The sequence below is a fragment of the Typopeltis vanoorti genome, chromosome 5 (assembly GCF_054136105.1).
Source record: "Typopeltis vanoorti isolate ZY-2024b chromosome 5, IOZ_Tvanoo_1.0, whole genome shotgun sequence".
NCBI lineage: Eukaryota > Metazoa > Arthropoda > Arachnida > Uropygi > Thelyphonidae > Typopeltis > Typopeltis vanoorti.
The window spans coordinates 172,896,156-172,914,587 of record NC_143553.1 but is presented as its reverse complement, the minus strand read 5'-3'; the positions used below and the strand labels follow the sequence as shown (position 1 = coordinate 172,914,587).

The window sequence follows — 18,432 nt, the reverse complement described above, 5'->3', positions numbered from 1 at the left end:
AGAGTGCTAAGAAAAATTAGAGGCATGAACAGATGGCATCAATGGTAATATCATATTAAAAAGCCGGATATCAGGAAATAACTTGACATTGTCAGCATCTAGGAATGCATTAGCAGAGCTAATCTCAGGTGGTATGGTCACTTAAACAGAATAGGAGAGGAAAGATTAGCAAAACAAGTGTTCTCTGACAGGTTGGCAGGAAAAAGACCCAGAGGAAGACAGTAAAAAGTGCCTTAGAAAATAAAAATATAAGATCTGATAATGTTGGAGTCTTGACAGGTAACAGACTGATTTTGAGGAAAATTGTAGACAGGAAGTTAGTAATGATGTAATTTTTTGTGTAGTACTATCATATCTTATACACCTCTAGAAGGTATATATCAGGAATTTGATGATGATGATGATAGTATTGCAACTAAGAGGCTGTTTGGTATCCAGTTTGGATAAAATTCTTTTGGTCTTGTCATGGGGGGGGGGGGGGAGAAATCAAGATTCATCTCAAGTGAACAATTATTGAACTTTTTTTTTTTATAAAGGTGCTCAAAACTAAGTTAATTTAATAAATAAGGGGGGGGGGAGTTATATTAGAAAGTATTTTAAGCTATTAATAAATGACAATATCAATGTAAAATTCTCCAATCAGAAAATCTGAAGTGAGAAAATCTATTAATGATGATATCTCACTATCATCTAGTGAATTTTATCATTATGTTAAATTTCTGCATCCACTAGAAGCAGAAATACACACAACAGAATAGTTAATACACAACAGAAAAGGTAATTTTATCATTATTGTTATTATTATTAACATCTGACCTTCATGAAGTCAGAAACTCATCATGGGAGGTTCACACTATCACTCACAAAGCTCATCTAACAGTGCCTTAAACTAATTCAATGTGTCTACATTCACAACACATTCAAGCAATGCATTCCACTCGTCAACCACTCTCCATTTAAAGAACCTTCTCCTTACAGTTTCCAAGGATGGCCTCGTTTTACCCCCACCCCCACATCCCATCCCATTCTATGAAAAATCTCTTCCATGTCAATCTGATGACAATCCCTGACTAGCTTGTATGTCTCAAACCTATCCCCCCCTCCTCCTCCTATTCACAAGGCTTTGCAATTTACATTCTCTAAATCTGTCCTCATACTCCACATTCCAAAGACTGCGGACTGCATTTGTGAATCTTCTCTGGACTATTTCTTACATATCCTCGTTACCATGAAAACCTGGTGACCAAATCTGTGCATGCACAATAATCCATGAGGCCTGATCAAGGCCTCATATAATGGCATCATAACATCTTTATTTCTGCATGTCAGGATCCTCTGCATCATTACCATTATCCGATGTGACATCTTAACAACTTGAGCAATGTATAATATAATGGCATCATAACATCTTTAGTTTCCCATCCCAATATCATTAACAAACAAAATAAACAACAATGGTCCCAAAACAGACCCCTGCAGTACACCACTAGTGACCTTACTCGTTCAGGATATCGCACCCCCCAAATACAACTTTCTGAGACCTATCTGACAGCCAGTCACTGATCCTAATGAGAAGTCTATTATCCAATCCCATCTGTTTGAATTTATTTAACAGCTTATCATATCACAGTCTATCAAAAGCTTTTGCAAAATCTATATACATCTGTATATGTATATAGATTATATACATCTGTATATGCATCTCCTTTGTCCAAGACATTTGTCACCTTGTTATAGTACATACCACACAGTTAACTAAGTGGCTATGCGCTTCGCAACCACATGCCTGGGAAAGCAGTGTCCTGGGTTCGATTTTTATCGCCGACGTGAGGAGCTTAAGAATCTTTCTCGGACATAGCCTAGTTAGCCAATCTTGAGCATGGACAGCAATGTTTTTCTCCCCAGTTTAACTGGGGGTTTTCCTCTCGCAAGCAGGCAAAACCGGCCACGTGAACACACATGGATTACAGTCAGGAATACTTAAGACCCAGCCATAGGCCTGATTCGTCAACTATGCCGGTCCCGAGCCCGGATAAAATTTGGAGGAATTGAGATGGTGCCATACTTCCCTGTAAAAGGGGCCTCACAGCTGTTATATCATCATACGAATAAATAAAAAATAAGTACATAAATAAGTTAGTAAAACATTATCTCCATTTAAAAACCCATGCTGATAACAACAGAGAATACTGCTTTATCAATCCAGCTGTATATCCTTCTTCTCAATAATCTCTCTACTACCTTCAGCACAACTCCAGACATGCAGATTGGCCTATAATTTGTAGTCACAGCTTTATCACCACGTTTATGCAGTGGAACAAATTTATCTTCTTTCCATTCCCTTGGAACCTGTGCTGTTGTAACACTTGTTATAAACAGGCAAGCCAATGCTAGTGCCAATCCCTTAAGAAACATTGTGATATGTCATTAATCCTATCACCTTATTGACATCAAGGTTATTTTCTCAAATATCCTGCTAATTCACAATTAACTCATTCTCTCCTATGTGTCCTACAATAAAATTTCTCCTGATTTCACCCTGATGAGGATGAAACACTCTTATAAATTAATCACTGAATACCTCAACAATTACCATTATTCATCTTGTACTGTCTTCAAAGTGCCTTCTGCTTACAGATTTCATGCTCAAGTTCTCTCATTCATCCATTTTACACCTACCTTATTCAGTCTGTTATATCGATGTTTCTATATGATTTATGGTTAATTAGTTGTTTACTTAAATCTATCCTTTCTTACCTAAAACCTTATACAATCAAAATCCTACCAGCTGCTCTATTGTTAAATATTTATCTTTTGTGATTTATTCTCTTTATTCACTTACTTTAATCTTATTCTTATATCTAGGATTGTTTCCTCTTTGGATACTGGCAAATTTATATTTTGCTGCGCCAGCCAGTATCCTATAGCAGAAAAGATCCTTGCTCAAGGAGACAATACTAGAGTCTGAAGATTACTTACACAATATCTTACTTAACTGCCATATAGATTTAGATTATTGCAGTCATGACCTAATTATGATATTCACTCTCTAAATCCTTCCTGCCAAAATAGGTTCTATTTTTATAAGTGGTAAGTTGGAATCATAATCAGGCATGACTCAGGTTCAGGTAAATATGACATGTTTATTGGAATATCTAAGGCACAATACAAAATTCATACACTCAATTATGCTCAATACTAAATAAAACTCTAATTAAGAGGTTAACACTTTCTAAATTAATTAAATCTTATAAAGCATGCTAAACACAGTAACTGCATATTGGGATAGATAACAAATGATATGAAGTTAAGCTAAATACCTTTCAGTAGTATTACTTGCAAGAGAAAACTAACAAACATTCTAATGTTACTGAGATACTAAATTCTACTATTCTTATCGCATCAAGTTAATCCTATCACATACAAAATTACAAACGATCTCTTCCAACAATTCTTCTTACTCTCAAAGAAGGTTAACTTTCTAAATAGAGACTGTCCACGGAGTTCTTTAGAATACAGTTCTTAATTTCACATTCGTAAACAATCTTCTCTTCTAATGAACTTTCACACAAAATTAGAGTAATTGCACCTTACCGAGATTTTTCCACATCGTTCTGCACCACGTGTATGTCTGAATACTTCTCATCAATTGGCTGTTCATACGCTAACGTGGGGGTTATGCTATCTTCATTCCTTCTGCCGAAAACTGACTCAAATCTTTGCATTTCAGGAACAACTCGATGGGACTTTTCAGTGATGGCTTGATTCTGCTAGGACTGGAATTTTTACCTTCAGCTTTGCATAGAAATCCTACATCATTTTAAGAATGCTCGCAGTCCAACATCTTATCACAGACTTCACCCCCCCCCCCTTACACGAAACTGCCCGCTAACTTCCAAACCACCAAAACAGGAAAACGTTACGACCAGAGAGAGTGTTCCGATATGGGCTTAACCCCTTATATTCTTCTATAGAGCATCCTCTTTTCTCAGTCCCCTTTTTGCACACGGCCCTTATCTTTTCACCCCCTTTGGATTCATCCTTCGCTTTTACGACGCTGTTATACTTGGATTCACAGAATACATGGCAACGTAATTTTCCGAGTAAGCTATAATAGCCACTAGCGTTACGCTATACATGTGTAGCTTATGCCTTCCAGGAATTATTACTTAGAAACTTTTTAGATGACTCACAGTAAATTTTACATAGCTTAAGTGAGGCTTAAATTAAAATCAGATTATCTCTCTTTTTAGACATACTTAAAAATGAAATCTTAATATAATCACATCAGCTTAAATATAAGGCACTTGAAATAAAGAATACAAATTTTACATAAAGTGAAGAAGTTTCAATTTTAATTATAGCTGTTGTGCAGGTATTTCTCTTTGTCAGCAAGTTTTATATGTTAGATTCCAAATGAATGATTTCTTTCCAAGATTCCTTCATTTAGGATCTAACAAGTCTTTTGGCCTTTGGAATACATTCGCACATTGATGCTACTATGTATTTCTTTATCAGTTCCCAAGCAGTGTTTATTTCCTTACAGCTCAACTCCTCATTTCATGCTATAGCTCCAAGCTGTCTCCTAAGATTGTCATAATCACCAGCCTTGTACTTCCACATATATTCTTTCCTCACAGAAGTCTGCATAGGCTAGCCACATCCCAGGTGATCACTTCATGATCACTCTCACCGATGGAGGAAAGGGCAAAATCCCACTCACAATTACATCCTCTGATGAAATGATCAGATTTACAACTCTCAATCCTCGCATGCCCTCCTTCATATGCTGCATGTTGGAAGTTTTTCCCACTTGGTTAGATTATAATGTTAAGTCTTCGCCTTGTCATTTTTACTTTTATTCTTATGTTATATTGTTCTATATGTATTATTTATCTCTAATGCATATCAGTTATTTCATTGCCGACAAATTTATATTTTGTTTAGGACGACTGCGCCAGCCAGCAACTAAATTCTGATACTCAAATAAATAACGCTAAACAACAAAGGGATCACATGATGTGCAGTCGTGGCTCCCCCCTTTTCTTTCTTACGTAAATTGCTTCCTCCTTCACTCATACAGGTCCGAAAGTTTTATAAGTGATAATTCAATCTCAGAAACAACAGACTCGTGAACTTTGACATAAAGAAATACATTTATTATAAACACTTGCATAGATACACTTTAAGTAATAATTTCAATGCTAGAGAGTCTGAACTCCCCCCCCCTCTCTTTAGGTTAAGATATCCAAAATTTCAATTCTTATGTTTAAATGAAACAATCCTATATCTCTGTTATATTATTATGTTCAGACTCGATTATTCCATACAGGGTTACTCAGTGCTCATTTCTAAGCACAATTATATACAATCTTTATATAAAGTATGTCAGACGCATTCCGTCTTGTATTTTAACGTGGAAAAATATTCTAATTTGTGCTCAAGCTCTATCCCCTCACAACTCAATTAAAATTCAGGCTAATATCTAACATTATATCATATAGCGTCTTCCTGACAAACAGTTCAGAGGTTAGGTTCCTTTCTCAGCACAAGCGTAGGGTGGCACCAGCTTATTTGACACAGACAGATCAGTCCAAGCATTCTTTTAGGCACTATGGGTAAGTTAATGTGTGCAGCTCCTTAAATCCTTGGCTCCTATTCCGTTTACGATTACAATTTAATAATGAGTACGAAAAATTGTACATTACCATCTTGTTCTTTTCATGGGGGCTTCTGTGATTTCCCTCCATGCTTTCACTTCCGATATGCAAGACTTCCGTATTTTCTCACCACGTGTTTCTGTGGCATCAGCAACTTACTTCCACTATCTTCGAAGGTTGCCCTTCGCTGACTTCACGTTGGCATAACTTACCAACGGCTCTTTACTGGAATTCTGACTTCATTCCTTTGGTGGCTTTATTCGACTCGGTACAACAGCAACCGGGAGATTGTTGCTGGGCACCAGCGACAAGCTTCCGTAGCCATCCAGGATTGGACGTGAACACAGGAGCAGAAAAACAAGAGAGAGCGTTTGAGTCTCACGCCGCACCTTATATTCTAAATGCGAGCGCCCTGTCTCGATGACTACATCATACTTTTAGCTGCGGCCGATTGGTCACCACAACTCCGAACTGTTTTGACATGGTTCTAATACATAAATTTCTTATGCACATTTAATAATAACAATTTTGGTCCTGAGACACAATTTCCCTTTGCTTATTTTACACAGACATTATCAATTCTAAATACAGATTTCCTAAGTTTATTTAATATTAACAATCTCAGTCGGTTTGATACACTTTTGAGTGAACATATATACAACACTCTCTTAGCCCTGTCTCTGGAGGCATAAGCATGTCCTTATCCTTAGGTCTAATCATCACTGTGTGTTGGGTCGGAAACAAGATGGCTTACAAATAGTGAATTAAACAATAAATTTAGTTTAATCCTTTATCCAAGTGTAAACAAACAAAGTCTGAGCCTGAAGTATCTTCAGGACTGAGGCAACTCATGGTAAAGGTGGACCAAGCTCTCATCACTCCTTGTCTTAGTATCGCCCATAATGCAAAGCACATCTCTTTGCGGACATGTATAATGCTATGCATTAAGGGAAGGGCCACTACCCATTAAATTGAAGTTATTACAATGAATGCTACAACCATGTAACCATGAAAGAAAGGGTTACATGAGGCGTGGAAAGCACTGTGAATGCACGGAGCTAAATAAGTTCGAAGTTCGATACGGTTAGACATGTTTATAGTTAACTGAGCCTGTCAAAATGAATCTGCCAACTATACAGAGGTTGCTACACTAATAAAAATTTTTAATGACTGACTTTTCAAACATGACAAATGGTCTTCAAACTTCCTTGTTTCTTTAATAAAAATTGTCTAAACATATAAATTACATTAAGCTTAGGTGCTGGTTTAACATTCTTTACATTTTCAAAAATACTAAACTTTGTATACCACATATTTATAAGATTTAAAAAGGAGCAAAAAGTGAACTTACGTGCTAACAGAATCTATATCATTCCAGACTTGATCAGTAATAGGCATGACTCCACATTCTAAATCAAACAACATGAAATATAAATAAAATTAACTAAAATAGTGTTCTAAGTAAACATTTTAAATGAGAAAATTTATTCCAAAAATTTGACTATTATCAATAACAGTCTTACACCAATTCCACAAAGAGGTAGAAGAACATGATATGCTGGAAATGTGTGAGGAGATGGGAGTACAGTTTGTTAATGTGTGGAATGAGTTTCAGGGACGAAGTGAGCTGTATGGGAGCGATGGACTGCATTTGAGTGGTTATGGTGTGAGTCGCTTGGAGAGACTGCTGCTGGAAGGTAGAGAAGTGAATAGAGAGAATGAATCAGATCAAGAGGGGAGTGATGTGGAAGAGCAGGAGAGTAAGACAGGAGCGATTGAAGAAATGGATATGAATGGAGAAGTGAGTGGTATGAGTATAGAAAATGAGAAAATGGGTGTGCAAGAGGAGCAGGGAAACGGGGAGGATCAGGGTGGACAGGGGTACATAGCGTGAGAAAGATGGATGCTCCAAGAGGAGGTGAGAGCATGTGTAGGCAGGAAAGAAATGGGATGACCAGGGATCAAGAGGAATCAGTTGGAATTGAAAAGGGTTCTAAAATGAAGAAGCAGAAAGGGAAATGGTCCCCAGTCTAGCATGGAGAGATCACATTGAGTGAGTGGTATCAGTGGAACTAGCTGTAGATCCAGAAATAAGCTGTTCTGTTTGTATACCAATGCTAGAAGTATAAGAAACAAGGCAGATGAAATGGTTGCACTAATTGCGTCTGTTCACCCAAAGATTGTCGGAATAAGTGAGACATGGTTGGAAGAGGATGACATCCTGACAGGAATAGAGATGGAAGGGTATGATATGTTTCGTGAGGACAGAAGGGGTAAAAAGGGAGGGGGGAGTGCTATTGATGATAGAGAAAGAGTTATGTCCATACAAAGTAGAGATGCAAGACGGAAATAGTGCCAGTGGTTTTGAGGCAGTATGGTGTGAGATAGAGGTGAATGGAATCAAATACTTGGTGGGATGTTGTTATAGACCAGGTAATGTGGATGGTAGTGATAGTGAAATGTATAGTCAAATTAGCCAAGCAAATAAGAAAAGGGTGATCGTTATGGGTGATTTCAATTATGGTAATATAGACTGGAATGATTAGATAGCAACTGGAAGTAAAGAAAATGAGTTTCTTGAGTTTTTGAGGGATAACTACCTCAGACAGTATGTAACAGAGGACACACGAGGATTAACGGTCTTGGATTTGGTCATCTCATCAGAGGATGTAATTATAAATGAGGTGTCAAATCATCCACCAATTGGCGAGAGTGACCATGGGGTGGTTACCAGCAGTGCGAGGACCCCTGTGAGAAAAGGGTATATGTGGAACTACAAGGGGGGTGATTATGAAGAGCTCAGGAGACAGCTTGCAGGAGTAGCGTGGAATGAGGAGTTAGCTGGAAAAGAGATCAATGCAGCTTGGGGGATTTTCAAAAACTATCTAGTAGATGCAATGTCTAAATGTATTCCAAGGGTGAGAAGGTTAAATAAGGTAGGTGTGAGATGGATGAATAAAGAGATTAAGCATGCGATACTGAGAAAAAGGGGATTGTGGAGGCAGCATAAGAGAAGTGGAAATAACCAATTTCATGAGGTCTACAAACACCAGGCAAAGAGGGTGACTTGGTTGGTGAGAGTAGCTAAAGAGAGGTATGAACAGCAGTTAGCTAATGAAGCCAAAAAGAATCCTAGGGAGTTCTTTCGATATGTAGCCAGCAAAAGAAAGAATGATTATGGAAGGATGACATTGATTGGAGAAAATGGTATAAAGACAGCTGTTGCAGAATGTGTGGTGGAGATACTTAATGAGAGGTTCATAAAGATCTTTCAATCTTGTGAATGTGATTTCATGGAGAGTTTGAGAGCAGTTGATGATGGGGGAGGAGAGACTAACTGTAAGTGAGGTGTTTGGGGAGTTGAGTAAACTAGATGTAAATAAGGCTGTGGGACTTGATAATGTATTGCCGCATATTCTGAAGGAAAGTGCCAGAGAGTTGACACCTGCCTTGACATATTTTTTTTAATACGAGTCTTGCACTTGGTCAAGTTCCTAAGGAGTGGAAGGAGGGCAAGATTGTGCCACTTCATAAAGGAGGTGATCGAACTCAAGCATCAAACTATAGGCCTATCTGTGTGTCAGGTGTTATGGTTAAGTTGTTGGAGAAGCTTGTGAGAACTAGGATCCAGAGTTGGGTAGACAACAATGGTATAATCTTTGATGGGCAGCATGGATTTGCTAAAGGGAGGTCATGTTTTAGTAATCTACTTACTTATTACAATAGAGTGACCGCTTCCTTGGACAGAGGAGAAGGATACACAGTAATATACTTGGATTTCGCAAAAGCTTTTGATAGAGTACCTCATGATAAGTTGACAGTGAAACTAAAGCATATGGGGTTGGATATTAGATTAGTGCATTGGATTGGAGACTGGCTATCTGATAGGTATCAACAACTTGTGTATGGGGGTGCGATATCCAGGAAAAGGATAGTCACTAGTGGTGTGCCTCAGGGGTCTGTTTTAGGGCCATTACTATTTAACTTGTATATTAATGATATAGGTGAAGATTTGGATGGAGATATTCAGTTGTTTGCAGATGATGCAAAGTTGGGAGGAACCATGAAGTGTAGTGAAGATGTTGTGGCCTTACAGGAAGACTTGAATAGATTGAGTGATTGGGCATGGAAATGGGGATGTGAGTTCAATGTTGCAAAATCTAAGGTTTTAAAATTTGGAAAACAAAGATGGGATGCAGAATTTATGCTTGGTGAGAATATGTTGTTGGAGGTAGAGGAAATAAGAGATCTGGGGGTGATAGTGGATAAGGATCTAAAATTTAGAGGGACACATCGCCAAAATTGTGAAGACAACACAAAGGATTCTGGGAATGATGCGGAGGACACTGACGTGCAGAAGTAGGGAGATTCTTGTTCCATTGTATAAGGCTTTGATTAGGCCACACATGGACTATTGTGTCCAGATTTGGTCACCTGGTTTTCAGAAGGATGAAGAGATGTTGGAAAGGGTCCAAAGGCGACTGACTAAGGTAGTTTTTGACATCTGGAATGTTTAGTATGAGGAAAGATTGAGAAGATGTAATTTGCAGAGTCTGGTGGAGAGGAGGAAGACCTACAAGTTGGTAAGGGGGTTGTTATAAGATCAATGGTGGAGAAGTTCTACAGAAAATAGTTGGAGATTGGGGGAGAACCAGAGGTCATCCCTGGAAACTGTATAAAGAGGGTGTGAGTAGGGGAGTAAGAGGCAGGTTTTTTTCGTGCAGAGTTGTGAATGATTGGAATGCCTTGTCTGAGAGTGTGGAGTCTGCGAGGAGTTTGAGTGTGTTTAAGGCTCAGTATGATTAGATGTGAGTGTGATAAAAGGACCTCCCAGATGAGTCTTTGACTCCATGAGGTCTTGGGGTAATAATAATAATAACATACAGCATAATAGCTGCATGTGTCATTGCTGAGGTTGAGAAAGAATCTGTTGAAATTTTTTGGAGAACACTTAATGAGGAAGACTGTTCAAGAGAACAAAAGCAGATTGAACAAAGCAAAGAGAAGCAAAGTCTAGTGCACTTCCAGCTGGACTGAAAAGGGAATGCTGGCCAGATGCTGCTCATTGTTAAAAATGCACGCCAGTTGTGAAGGTGAAGCGGTGTCCATTGAAAAAAAACAAAGTGAAATGGGATGACTGAAGATAGTGATCAAACTGAGTCAGTGAGGAAGGGATCATCTATTGAACTTAATCTAACTCCTCTGAACAGTATCAAGAATTTTTAGAGAGGTTTTAGGTGTACCACCTCAAACTTGTAACAGTATTCAAGGATGAACAGATTTGAGATATGTTCAGAGTCAGCAAGTCGAAAGTGTCAGAAAATAATGCTTAGTTTTTTGGATGACAGTGGAGAGAGAGTGTGTTAAAAATGATATCAGATTGTGGAATACTCATTATGAAATCAGATTGAGAATTTGTAGACTGCAGACACTAGCAAACAGAAGAAAGAGAGGAGGGGGTGATATTGTAAAACTATGTAGCTTGGAATTTTACAAGCGCCTTACATCGACTTTTACAGAAGACATCTCAAAAGGTTGTAATATAAAAAGAATGTTTGTAAAAAGAATACTTAATCCTATGATAAATTTAACCTGGCCAAGATATAGTAAACAATCCAACCTATATGTAATTGTTTAACTAAGTGCTTTTGAAACCATTGTTTACAAGCTCTGTTTATGCCCACCATCAAGGACATTCTTGAAAGGGGCGGCGCAATTCACAAGTAGTTCCGGTGTCCGTCTAATTGGATTTGTGTAGTATACCAGAAGAAGAAAGAAAGAGTCGGTCGAAACAGAAAATCAAGGAGTCACGCTGCATTGTTCGGAGGTCTTAACCCTTCACGCAAGGCCCCGGAGACAGTGAGATGAAAAGGCATTGAAGATCGGCAGAAATATCAGCAGTCGGAAACAGGACAAGATGATACAGATAGGGTACTCCAGATGACGGAGAGAAAGGGAAGCCAATCCATCTGAGGCTATTTCGATCCTTATATGGTTGTGGAAAATTACCGGAAGCTAATAATCGAGGAGAAGACTTCAATGCCCGGAGGAGAATTCATTGCCTTCTGAGCAAGACTGCATAAGTTCCGCAAGCCGGACTCCTCGGCCAAAGTCCAACAGTACTAGAGATCAGCATTCCGAAGCCCCACCAAAATTCTTTGATGAAGTACAGATGAAGCAAGACATTGCAGAAAGAAAATCTATGTCCCAAGACGGAAGAAGGGTCTAGGACTCTAGTGAGAAATCCTTGATAAAGTGCACGACCCAGAAGACAGAGCATATGAGTGTATTCCTATTTCTTTCCATGTTTCTTTTATGTAATATAGGAAAAATAGTTTAGATGGACTGTTAAGAGATAAGGTACTAGAAATAAGCAGTGTCTATAAGAGAGTCCTCTGATTTGTTATTAATTGGAATATAATTTGTGAGATAACTTGGCAAAGCTAGCTAACCTCTTTGTGAGTAAATTAGAGTTTCAATAATTTGATTTAATAAGCAGAGAAGTAATTGAGTAATTATATTGTATAGCTATTTAGTATTGAAAAGGAAAATTTTGTTTCTTTATGCTAAAAGTCTAACGGATAGGTAGAGAGAGTAATCTCCCTATCATTTAATTAATGTACTTTGGTATTAATATAAATAAATGTGTTTTATTCATATGTCAATAGAGTGCCGCCTGATCTTTTAATTTACAATGCATTGTTCCTAAATAAATCGGACCTGTGAGCAGGAAACAACTAAGGCATTAAAAGCGTAGTTTAAGTACTTGAGAACCACGACTGTTTATGTAAACTTCATTGAAGGAATTTATGCTATTAAGAGAGAGAGAGATCTACCAGACGTATTACTTAGTCTTATGCCGATATAAAAATACTGGTGGCACAGTCTTAACAAATAAATTTTCCAGTATTCATAGGCATATGACTAGTAAAATGCGAAAGGTGGATAAACATAGTACGCAATAGTAAGATAGAATAAGAAAGGTTACGTAAGGTAAACAAAGCGCACAATTAAGTAGAATAAAGAGTTAATATCCTCCTAGTAGTTAATAATACCCCTACGTTTACAAAGGTGCAGCAAGCCTCATTATTACAATATGATCGAGACATAAACTTCTGAATGGGTCATACAGGATTTCAATTGATGGGATATTTCAATTTATGGAGGGTGGGAAAGGATAAAAGGGCATCCTTGGAAGCTGAGAATGAATGTCGCTAAGAAAGGGGTGAGGGCTAGATTTTTCTCTCACAGAGTGGTGCGTGATTGGAAGAGTGGATGTTATTAGTGCAAGTAGCATAAATGAATTCAAGAATAAGTATGATAGCTGGTGCGTGTAATATGTGGCCTCCCTCGATGAGTCCCTGATTCCCTGGAGGTCTCTTTTAATAATAATAATATTATTACTCTTCACTCATCCTTACTCATTCAACAAACCATGCAGCACTCTGACATCCTAGGCAACAAAATCACCTACAACTAGTGCCTTAAACGTTGATCTACATATTATCCATCAATGGGGTGAGGACAACCTCGTTATGTTCAATGCCACCAAAACAGTCTTGCCTCTTCTCACAAAAAGAATATCTCGGCTTACCTACCCTTACCCTCAGTAATAACATAAATCACAAGACAAATCAGATCTCTTTGCATGGACTAATGTTTACCCCCAGTCTTTCCTGACATAAAAACATCACATCGATAGTCTCCTTGGCATCCAATAAACTTAACATTCTCTTTCGTTCAAGAACTTATTTTACACCTAACCAACTCTTCACTATACACATATCCTAAATCAGCCATGTTTAGAATACTGCTCATGTTTGTGGTATACCTAAAACTCCTTAAAATCCCTGATACCACCCAGAGGCAAACAATTAGACTCATAGATGATCCCTCTCTTCCAGATTCACTCCACTCTCTATCTCACATGTACAGTATTTCATGTCTATTCTACAGATATGTCTGTGGTCAATGCTCCAGTGAATTGGCAACCATCATTCCTCCACTTTCTGTTGCACCTCTTTAATACAAGAGCTGCAGCTGCCCAGCACCCTTTTTATTGTGCAACTGCAAACACATAAACCTGCTTCTATTCATCCTCTTTTATTCCGTCCACCTCTGTCCTCCAAAACAGCCTTCTTCAAGAAGTATTCCTAAATAAATACAACCTGCAACTCTTGAAAAAAAAAAGCATCGATAAACTTCTATCTCAGTCCTCATCTACACCCTGCACAAACATCACTGATATGCTTGTAGGTCCCTCGATCTCTAGTGTATGGAATCAATATAAAAAAAAGAAAAAATCTGTCTCTCTTTGAATCCTCAGTAGGTGCATAGCAGTTAAGCACATTCGGAGATTTAAACCTCATTTAAAATTTAGCAGTTAAGAGTCTTGCATTAATAGTTATACCTATTAATGCAAGACTATACCATGTTGATGGATGTCATTCATCCATCAACATGGTATATACTATACCATGTTGATGGATGTCATTCTCACGCCATGAATATATGAAAAGTGCCGTTCTAAATGTCACCTTTTTCTATTCATCTTGCTTTCTGTATAGAAAGAATCTTCAATCTCAAACAGAGCTGGAAAAGATGTTATGGAGATGGTATAAGATAGTCGGATGTTGTTGTCGAGTCTGTTGAAGAACGTCTAGATATGACTGTGGGCCTGTAGAACTGTCCTTTGTTGACACTTTGAAGTCAGATGCATGAGGAGTATAAATTGCAGGCTAAGAAAATGACAAGCATTGTAAAGAAAGAAGTTAACTATGAAAGGGGACTGGTCACTCAAGAAAAGAATTAATTCAAGGGAATTCTGCTACATGGTGAGTAAGAGAAAGAATAATTATGGTAAGGTGACACTGGTGAAGAGTTATGGTAGCAGGGCAACCAATGCAAGGATGTAGTAGAGTTATTTAATGAGCATTTTATCAAGTGTATACCATACTAGTATAACAGAATCAGAGGAGTCAAGTGTTGACTGAGTTACAGTAGATGTTAATAATGCAATAGAAATCGATGACATATCACATGCATTTTTAAGGAATGTGCAAAACAGTTATGCCCATGACTTGGTTATTTAATGAGTCATTTCCAATTATAGACTGTCTATACATCTGCAGTTGTAGTCAAGGGATTAGTGAGGTTAGTTAGAAATAGAATAGAGTTAGTCAGAAATAAAAAACAGGAATACAAGGTCCGAAAATATTGCTGTATATGAATATCCTTATCCAACACATGCATTTCATGATAAGGTGATGAATGTGTTGGATATTCATATACAGCAATATTCTTGGACCTTGCAAAAGCATTTGATAGATAATCAAAAGCATTTAATACTATGACAGGTTAGTATACATGCTCCAGAGAATGGATAACAGATTGGAAACTGGCTCTCTGAATGACACCAGCAAGCTGTATATCATGGGACAATATCTCAAAAAAATCTCATGGACACTGAAAATCATACCAAGAGTTGGAGGATAGATTATCATGCCAGTATCCCTGATACTAGTTTCTCCAAATAACCAAAAGATCACTGGGAAACATTTGAACTATCAACACACTATCAATTAATGATGTGTCTCAGAGTTCTGTTTTTGGGCCCTAATGTTTGTTTAACTGACCCAGGATCTTTGGCTGTCTGCTGCTGATGATGCAAAATTGGGGGAAATTACAAGGGACACTGCTGATGTTCATTCCCTTCATGAAACTTTGAACACACTTTTAGCTTGGACAAATGAATAGGGTTGTAGTTTTAATATTAATGAGTGCAAGGTGTTGCATTTTGGAGTGTAGAGATATAAAACTCTGCGCTTCAGGAAGTAGATGAGATTCGAAATATGGGGGTGATGGTTGGCAGTAGATTGAACTTTAGAGGACACATTGCAAGTGTTGCAAAGACTGCACATTGCATTCTTTGCTATGATAAGGAATACACTGATATGACCCAATTTGATCTATTGGGCTCAGGTTTGACCCCTTAGTTTTCATGGCAATATGGAAACAATGGAGAAAGTCCAGAGATGAGGACTATGACAATATAAGAACTTTGGAATATTAGCTATGGAGAGGTTTAAAGGAATGCAAATTAGAGTTTAGTAGATAGGAGGAAAAGAAGTGATATGATAGAGATGTTTAAGTTATTTAAGGGATATGAGTCCATGGGGTCTGGAATAATAATAACAATTTTACAGAATTAATACATAAGGGATTATAAGAACAGAAGGTGAGAGTGACATATTTAATATGGAAAATTGTGAGTGAATGAAAAACATTACCAGCATGTGTTGTGAATGCAGAGAGTATTAAAGATTTTACAGTTCAATGAATGTTGTCAGTTGAGTGAACCTGATAGGATGAGTCTGTCAACTCCATGGAGGTTGGCATGATGATAATGACTTGTACCTGTGAAATTCTTCAGTGAGGACATCAAGCAAAAAGTCTTAGTTCAGTGTCCTTATGGAAAGAAAAGTTTTAAATCATTTGTTCGGGCCCAACAAAATCATCCCCCTAATCCTTCCAATTCTCTTCAGCTTAAGCAACATAAAACCAATTCAATGACATCAGTTGAAGTCTGGCAATGCTTCAAGAAGCATTGCCAGATGTATGCAATGACATCTGCTTTTAATTAGTCATGGGTGATATTAGCTATCCTGTGTAGTCTACCTGACTCATGCAGCCCAAGACAACAGAGGAACACAGCAGCAGCTTTCTTTCAGCCTACCAGTGAAAAAGTGTTAATTCCAAATTCAAAACCATAACCAGATCGAGTCAGTTTAGATGATCACTCCTCAGCAGGATGTACTAATAGTACACTGGTAGTCCACATTTCCTCCTACTACAGACACTATGCTCATGTCAGCAATACTCGACACTATAGTCCATTTTGTGACAGCAGCGTCATACTACTAGAAGGTGAGGTTTGCAACTGGCTAAGAGAGGTTATATTTTGCACTCAATCAATTCTTATAACCCGTATAACAGAACCCACAAATCAAATATTTTATTTTCTTTCCACCTCCAGCTATTATATCTCTATGGACACTGAAAATCATATCAAGGGTTGGAGGACAGATTATCATGCCAGTATCCCTGACACTAGTTTCTCCAAATAACCAAAAGGTCACTGGGAAACATTTGAAAAACTATCAGCATTTTGCTAACAGCAAAAATTGGTTTACCATGAGAAAAGGATATTAACTTATATCCTTTGTGTAGACTTATGTAACAGATAAGTCTCCATGCAAAATATTCCTCATTGACATGAAATCCTCAAATGTTGACTGCTGTAATACTGTGTTAAATCAGAGTGTTATTCCTCCTAGCAATACACTGCACCATATTATAGTGTATTCATCTCCTCACTATTGACTACTTTTTATTTTCTTATGAGCATTCTGTCTAGGAATGAAGTATTCTGGGAGGTTAGAGAGACATTTTCTCCCTTACAAAAAGTTAGGTGTTTGTATTTGGAGTTTTTTTGTTCTTTTAGGTGGAAATGAGGCTCTACTAGCTTCTTCACAAACTTCACTTCATTATACTTCAGAGTGCTAGGATTCATCTTTACTGGTAGCAAAACAGAGCAGAGATTATCTACTCATCAACTCAAGATGATGAAAATAGAGATCACGAGTTTTGCTTTTATATTAAAAGAAATACACTAACAGAACAAATCTATTCCCCAATGGAAAAAAACATTATATCACATCCAGACACACACTATTTATCTTTTAAACTCAGTTCTCCAGTTTTAATTTGATACATAAAATTTTTTTTTTTTTAAATGACTACATTAGCTACAAAGTTAAATGTATTTTGCTTTAATTTTCAGATTTGTTTTAAAAAAGAGATATCAACAGATGACTTCTGCTGATATATGTCAGCAGAAGTCATTATTCAATGTTGTACACTGCATATATGACGTTGTACTAAAGAGACATCAACTACAGCCAAACTACATTATATGCAATGTCCTTATTGATTATGCTCTAACAGACACTGCAAAATTCATAAAATAAATTGCACCATAATGACATAAAACTGAATTGCTGTAAAATCAGTTTCTCAAAAAGATTTTAATCAAAAGTAATATGTAGTAAGTACACATTTATCTTAAGCTGAAACATCAACCATGATTTTTGTCATTACAAATGTAGTAATTTCTCTTAAATTTACTCTCCAAAAATCAAGCTCAAAGAACAACAGACAACCCTCTACAGTATAATTCTAGCATTTCAATATGCAACTACATCGAGCAGCAACAAATCAAAACCATTCCAGATAACAAACATAGTTTGTTTAGGTAATCTGACTATGTCACATTATCTTCCAGCTATTCCATTTATCACTATAGGAATGTCAGATACTATGTATCTGATAATGAATCACACATTCCTAGCCTACTCATTATGCCTGTATCTATATGGCTTTTGATTTACCACAAAAAAAAAAAGTTCAAATTCTACTGAAGCTACAGGGAAAAAAAAAAAAAAAAAAACTCATGAAGAAATACCTTCTTCTAAAAAGGCCTGTCCATAGTCGTAATGGAAGAAATAGAAGGAAAAAACAATATGACAGCAGACTGCTAGTCAACAACAGGCACCAAAGAATAATCATTGGAATTCTTCTACATGAAAAGCAAGATGAATAACCATAGAATAGTGACACCAATGGATAGTTTTGATACTAAGGTGACCATGGCAAAGAATGTAGTTGAAGAATACTTTTTTCATTCGATATAATACGGATGTGAATGAGGCAA

At 37.3% G+C, this 18,432-nt stretch overlaps 1 protein-coding gene across 3 annotated transcripts in view; it reads right to left on the bottom strand.

The window, feature by feature from the left end:
* The window catches only part of LOC150107066 (epidermal growth factor receptor kinase substrate 8-like), a 379,016-nt gene that overhangs the window by 316,935 nt on the left and 43,649 nt on the right, over positions 1-18,432 (bottom strand). For all 3 annotated transcript variants that reach the window (XM_090393423.1, XM_090393421.1, XM_090393422.1), the window contains exon 2: positions 7,012-7,069. In XM_090393423.1, coding sequence (XP_090249549.1) covers positions 7,012-7,058 — 47 coding nt within the window. In that variant the 5' untranslated portion in view covers positions 7,059-7,069. The remainder of the gene's footprint in view (positions 1-7,011; positions 7,070-18,432) is intronic.